This window comes from Heloderma suspectum, chromosome 1, assembly GCF_057233095.1.
Source record: "Heloderma suspectum isolate Gila_16-S chromosome 1, 16-S_ref, whole genome shotgun sequence".
In the NCBI taxonomy this organism is placed as follows: domain Eukaryota; kingdom Metazoa; phylum Chordata; class Lepidosauria; order Squamata; family Helodermatidae; genus Heloderma; species Heloderma suspectum.
Genome location: NC_139458.1, coordinates 93,906,891 through 93,912,890, shown reverse-complemented (window position 1 = coordinate 93,912,890; position 6,000 = coordinate 93,906,891). Strand labels below are relative to the sequence as shown.

At 39.3% G+C, this 6,000-nt stretch overlaps 1 protein-coding gene across 2 annotated transcripts in view; it reads right to left on the bottom strand.

Moving 5' to 3' along the window:
* Positions 1 to 3,055: 3,055 nt before the first annotated feature.
* PAMR1 (peptidase domain containing associated with muscle regeneration 1) overlaps positions 3,056 to 6,000 on the bottom strand; it is a 73,816-nt gene continuing 70,871 nt past the window's right edge. For both annotated transcript variants that reach the window (XM_084827937.1, XM_084827945.1), the window contains exons 11-12: positions 5,554 to 5,846; positions 3,056 to 4,124 (exon numbers count right to left, since the gene is read on the bottom strand). In XM_084827937.1, coding sequence (XP_084684063.1) covers positions 3,588 to 4,124; positions 5,554 to 5,846 — 830 coding nt within the window. In that variant the 3' untranslated portion in view covers positions 3,056 to 3,587. The remainder of the gene's footprint in view (positions 4,125 to 5,553; positions 5,847 to 6,000) is intronic.

Genomic DNA, 6,000 nt, shown 5'->3' with positions numbered 1-6,000 from the left:
GTTATTGCCAATCTTATGCAAGTGCTCAGATTGCAAATGGGGGAGGGGATCTTGAAATTTCTACAAATGGTATCATAATTTTTAAAACTTTTTTATTACTGATCTTGTGCAAGGGCACACAGTCGCAAATCTGCCTGTCTGTTATGTAGCCACACAGAGGCATATTTCCTGCTTGTCAATATCCCTGTCAGTTTCATCCTCTCCATACACTACTTCATTTAGCCGGGCAGAGCCATATTCCCTACTTGTCAAAGAACTTGTTAATTTCATCTTCCACTTTCAGCACTTCTGGAGCAAAGGGGTGGGGTGGGGGAATTAACAAGTTATTTGACAAGTATAATGCTGGGCTAAAGGAAGTAGTAGAGAGGATGAAGATGACAAGGATATTGACAAGAGGGGAATATGCCTCTGCAGGGCTACATAGGGGACAGGCGGACCAACGGCTGTGTGCATTTGCACAAGATCGGCAATACAAAAGTTTTTTAAAAAACAACATGACACCATTTGCAAAATTTCAAGATTTCCCATCCCCACTTTTTTTTTTGGCGCACATTGCCGCCATTAAAAAAAAATCCAGAATCCACACATTGGCTCAACTCTCTACAGATCGGGTCAATTCCAGCAGGGGAAAACAGAACGAAATCTGCGGGGCTGAACCAGAAAAATCTGTCAAGTTTTCACCCCTCAAACAGAATGCTCATATAATCTCTAGGTTAATATGAGGGTTAACTTTCGCATCACTTTTGTTTTAACTTTTCCATGGGTTCAGACAACATGACAAGCTACAGTTGTGGTCTGAATATTCAAAATGGACACCGGCACTTGCTACAATCCACCATGGCATTAAATAAGCCACAGTGGGCTGCTTGATCAAATGAACTGGCCCTATTTTGTTGAGTAAGATAGAGAGTTTCCTCACCTTCTTTAAAAAGGATGTGCAATTGATACAATCTCTTTCGGCGGATTATATACATATTTCCACATAATTTGGGGAGTTACATTCCTTGCAGTATTCCTCTTCCTTTTGTGGAAATTACCAACCTATCAAACCAACCAACGTGTTTTATAAGAAAAGTGACTCCCACAGGAGGGAGGGGGAGAAAAAAGGATAGCAGAGGGTCTATTTTTTATCACTTGATAATTAACATTTCCAGTAATGATGGCAGGAGACTTTACTTAAAAGTATTACAGCAAAATATAATAACAGCTCATTAGCATATCATTATGAAGGGGAAAAAAATAGAATGAAAAATGGAAAGATACGCTTACAGACTGATTCTGTACAGTTATACTCAGAAGTAAGTCGCACTGGGTCCATGAGAATTTCTCTTAAGTAAGCATGCATAGGATTGCAACCCAAAACTGAAATACTGAAGATGCTTAGTTGGGAGCAAGTTCTATTGTTATAGGACCTGTCTCTGAGTACATGTAGATAGGATCAGGCTATCAACAGCTGTGGATCACCTAGAATCAGTTGAGAGTCAGATGTGCCTCCTGGTATTTTTAAAAGATGAGGAACCAAATTATGTGCTGAGGACCTGCTATGGCAAAGGCTCAGTTGTCTGCAAACTTTCCTTTCCTTTCAGGGAATTACTTGGTTGAAGGCAATGCCTTCACTATGGTGAAAAGAGTGTGAGAGAGACAGACATACCCTAGCCTTTTTATTTACGAATGCAGGGGACTCCCAGATAAGCAAAGGCATGCCATAGAAAACAATTAACTTCCTTTCTCAAGCTTCTTTTTCACCTCTCTGCCAATAGCCTGGGAAGGGACCCACAAACACACCCCATCATTGTTTCCTGATAAGTTTAAAAAACCTTTTAAGTATAATTAACTCATCTAAGTAGAAAAGAGGGCCACCTAAGTAGAAAAGAGGAAAAGAAAGCAGCTCTTAAATTGAATGCAGGTTCTGTTCGATTTAGTTCTGATGTTTGATTCACAGTCTTAAGAAATTCAAATATGGATTTTAGTGTTACTTGTAGGAGGAAGAACTGAAGTCATGTAAAATTTATGGGAAAATCTGACAATGCTCTATTTCATTTCTTTTTATGGGTCAGGAATCATATTCAATAGGCATAGCTGTATCTATTCTGGGATTCCATACAACTGCAGAAAAAGCTACAGAATTTGATATTGGCCACAGAATTCCATAATCCTGAGAATCTCAGTATGTCTGTGTGTTTAAAGTAATTTTTCTAGCCTGTATGGCTGCAATAGTGTGTGGGAATCAAATGGTGGTCACTGAAGCTGCTAATAAACATAGGAATGTTTATTAGGATTTCTAGGGTCAAGTTTCGGTTCCCTGCATAGTTTGTTGTTATTACCCTCTGAGGAGCAGAAGCAAAACAAATCATACAAACTAAGGAAATATGTGCACATTTCCTTAACTCTCAGAATTTATACAGGTTGCAGAATTCCAAGCTACTCATACTTCCTGTGAGGCAGATACTACTAGAGCAGTGAACCTTGGTTCCTTTCCTTTTCTTCTCTTTTTGGAGGACATTATTATTATTTGGATCATGTGAACTAACCACTTAGGATGTTGGATACAAAGGACCTTAGCCCAGTGCATGTTGTTGGATTAAATCAGTGGTTTTCAAAATGCATACTAGGAAATGCTGGGGTTCCGAGACAGGTTCTCAGGAGCTCTTCATTGCTGAGAACATCAGCAGTGGCAGGAAAACTTTGCTACAAGCGAGCTTGCCCACCACTGGTTATCTTTCCCTGCAATGTATAACCATAGAGTGTGTTCTGTGGTTCATTATCAGTGTTTCTGAATGATGGTGATGTTCAATAGATATGGCCAACACTCCACATGAACTAAGTGCCCTAGAAATGTCCAAGAGTCCTTTTCTATCTGCAGGGGTTCCATGTCACAAATTTCTTGGCAGATAAGTCAATGGGAAAAGGGGTCTCTGATGGCAGAAAGTGATTGGATTAGATTGTCTGTTGATGCATCACCATTCTACAGTTTTCTAGTTCTAGCTATCCAAGGAAAGGAAACACATTTTTGTTTTAACATCTCCCAACAGATGAGAAACAAGCTGAGAGAAATCAGTTATCAAATGTTGGTTTTCAGGTTAAACACAAACCTTTGTTTATTTGAATGTGTAAGTACTTAGGAGGGAAAAGAATACAACATAAAATATGGCAATACAGACAGCTTAGACCATAACAAACTCATCCAACCTCCTAATGATCTCTTCCCAACCTCCTAACTATCTTAGACTTCAATGAACAATACATTCAATCGTCTTATCTAGGTGATTGTTAAAGACAGATTGAAGACAGCTACGTCTGGTCATCATGTTTTGGTACTACAACCCATGATCCAAGCACCCTATTCCCACCAGGAGAAAGGGGACAGCTGGGACATGTCAAACCATCTGCCACACTTGGAGCCTCTGACACAGCTGAACTGGACTCATTGAACAGCTAGACTCTGTGGCAAATTGTTGAGGCCTTTAGCTTTATCCCAGAAATCTTCTATCAATGGGATGAGAAAACTAAAGCATGAGACTGTGAGAGAAATGAATATATTTAACATTATATTTTAAAAACACACAAACAGTTTTGGACCAAGTGCTTCATTTCATGTTCTTCTCAATCCAGTCTTTGAAAGGAATTGCTCTGGTGTAGCCGGTGTAGAGTTCTAGGCTGCATGTTTTATCATATCCCCAGCTCACTAGACCCATGAGGTGCCAGGTCAACCCAAGAGATGATTTTCCTTGCAAAGGTATTGCTGCAATCCCTCCAGTCTCAGCAGGACAAATACTGGAAAAGGCGGCTGGCTGTTGCTTGGCACAAAACATACTGTCGGTGACGCTGACCTGGATTCCATTCTCCTCATATTGCTGTTCACACAGCAGGGAGTCCACTATCTGAACAGTCCCCACACGGATTGTGTCGTTCTTGTAGCTTGGATCAGCAACATCTGTTAGGATCTTCCAACCGGTGATCACTATTTGCAAGTCATCTGGAGTTGGATCAATGTCGTGTGTTGATGCCAGGCATATGGGTTGTACGCGGCTGCTGATTTTGGCTTTGTCCAGGAGTTTAATGACGGCCATGTCAGAATCGAGTAATATAGGGTCATAGTTAGGGTGCACTATAATGGCTGAAATCTAGGAGAGAATCCAGAAATATCAAATAACTGAACTGTACGGTTTCATTTTCCATTTAACTTTTACATGAAATATAAAACTGATGAAATGGCAAGGCATCTTTAGTAGTCATTGTAAGGTGGTCCTGTTTTACCTGTTGACTCATTACCATTATTTTAGAAGGATCTAATAGAAGATTACAGTATTGAATAGGAAATCATGCCCTAGCAATACTTCATTCATCAACAGAAATTGGGGACAGAATGGGGCAGAAGATCCAAACATTATCATTTAAATGCTAATTTCTGTAGCTAGAACCCAATATTCTGCAATAAGCTTTTTTAAATTGGACAAGTTTGCCTATATTGTATAGATGAACAGCAACTACATTTGTGTTCATAATGTAGATTTCTTCTCAGACACTGACAGGGGAAGAAGATATCACAATGCATTGGAAGGGCAAAAATTCTGCATCTGCAAGGAACAGAGATTTGAGGTGGGGGGAGGAAATACTCTGGAGTATAGAACTCCCTGGTTTCTGGGTCATTAGAAGATAGTCTGTGAGCTTCCAGCAGACTTTATTTTCTTCGTGACAACTAGAATTTTTCTTTTAAAACATTGACAAGTGAAAGTGAGGATTTCGTAACACTATGTGATCCTAATTAGTAGAATGATCACAGGAATGAAGATGTATAGATCCTCTGGTTATAAATGGATTTTCCCATAACAAATGACTGGCTATCAAATAACCTGAAATATTAACTTATCGCACAATCTTATGCATGTTTAAACAGAAAAAGTCCTACTTTTTTCCTATGTAAACATGCATAGGATTGTACCTTTAATGATTTATATGGATGTGTTGGTACTTATCCATAAACATACCCACATTCAGGTGACAACTGAAGAAACCTTCTACCACAGCTGGACAGAAACAGCTATATTTGCATCCCAAGTTCACTTTTAAGCTTTCAGATTTTCACTTTTTTCCCAAATGAAATCAGTAAATGAAATGATGCCAGAGGTATATTGGATGCAAGCCTGCCTTACAAATTGTAATTATTAATTAGCATCAGCATTAGTTGGCATGCTCATGTTCTTTTTTAGCAATCCCATCCTGAGAGACCAAACACTTAATGAGGAATATGGTCATGGATGTGAAATGCTGCTATAGAGAATTATATCTACATTATCTTTCCAATCATAAACATAGATATAACACTTTCATTGGTAGGTTTGATTTAAAAAGTGAATTCAATAACAAAGGGTTTGGCATGCCAATCTCAAATTTATTAAAATCAATTCCAGTTATTTCAGTAGGATGTATTTCTGAGTATGCAGCTATGCTTACAGTCCCCAAATGGCCTCTCTTTTCCTACTGAGAGCTTTGAATGAGGTTGGTCTTTTCCTTAGCATATGCAGTGTCATAGTGCCTGAACAACTTACTCACCCGTAAGTTCTGTACAGTCTTCTCATCTCTATCATCATCTCTGTAGAACTTGCCCAGGATGACTTTGATGTCTGCTGTTTTGAGCACAGTGACCTTCCCAAGATTGGTGACGCAGTGAGCTGCCACAGCTACTGTGCGTTCATTCAGCAGGGCCCCACTGCAAATCAGTATCCATGCCCCCTTTCTGTGACTGAGGACCTTCATCCCATTGGGTCTCCTATAGATGGCAGCTTGCCATGGCCACCTAGTTGTAGATGGTTTCTGAAGAGTGGTGTTTTCTATCTTTCCACAGACTGCCAAAGAAACCGGAAAAATAACCTTTTATCTTTAAAAACTACCTGCATTCCAAATCACAATTTCATTTAGGAGCCAAATTGTACTAATTACAGAAGAAAATCATACCAAGTAATATCTAATGGATTTTCTACATTATATCCAATTCTAAAT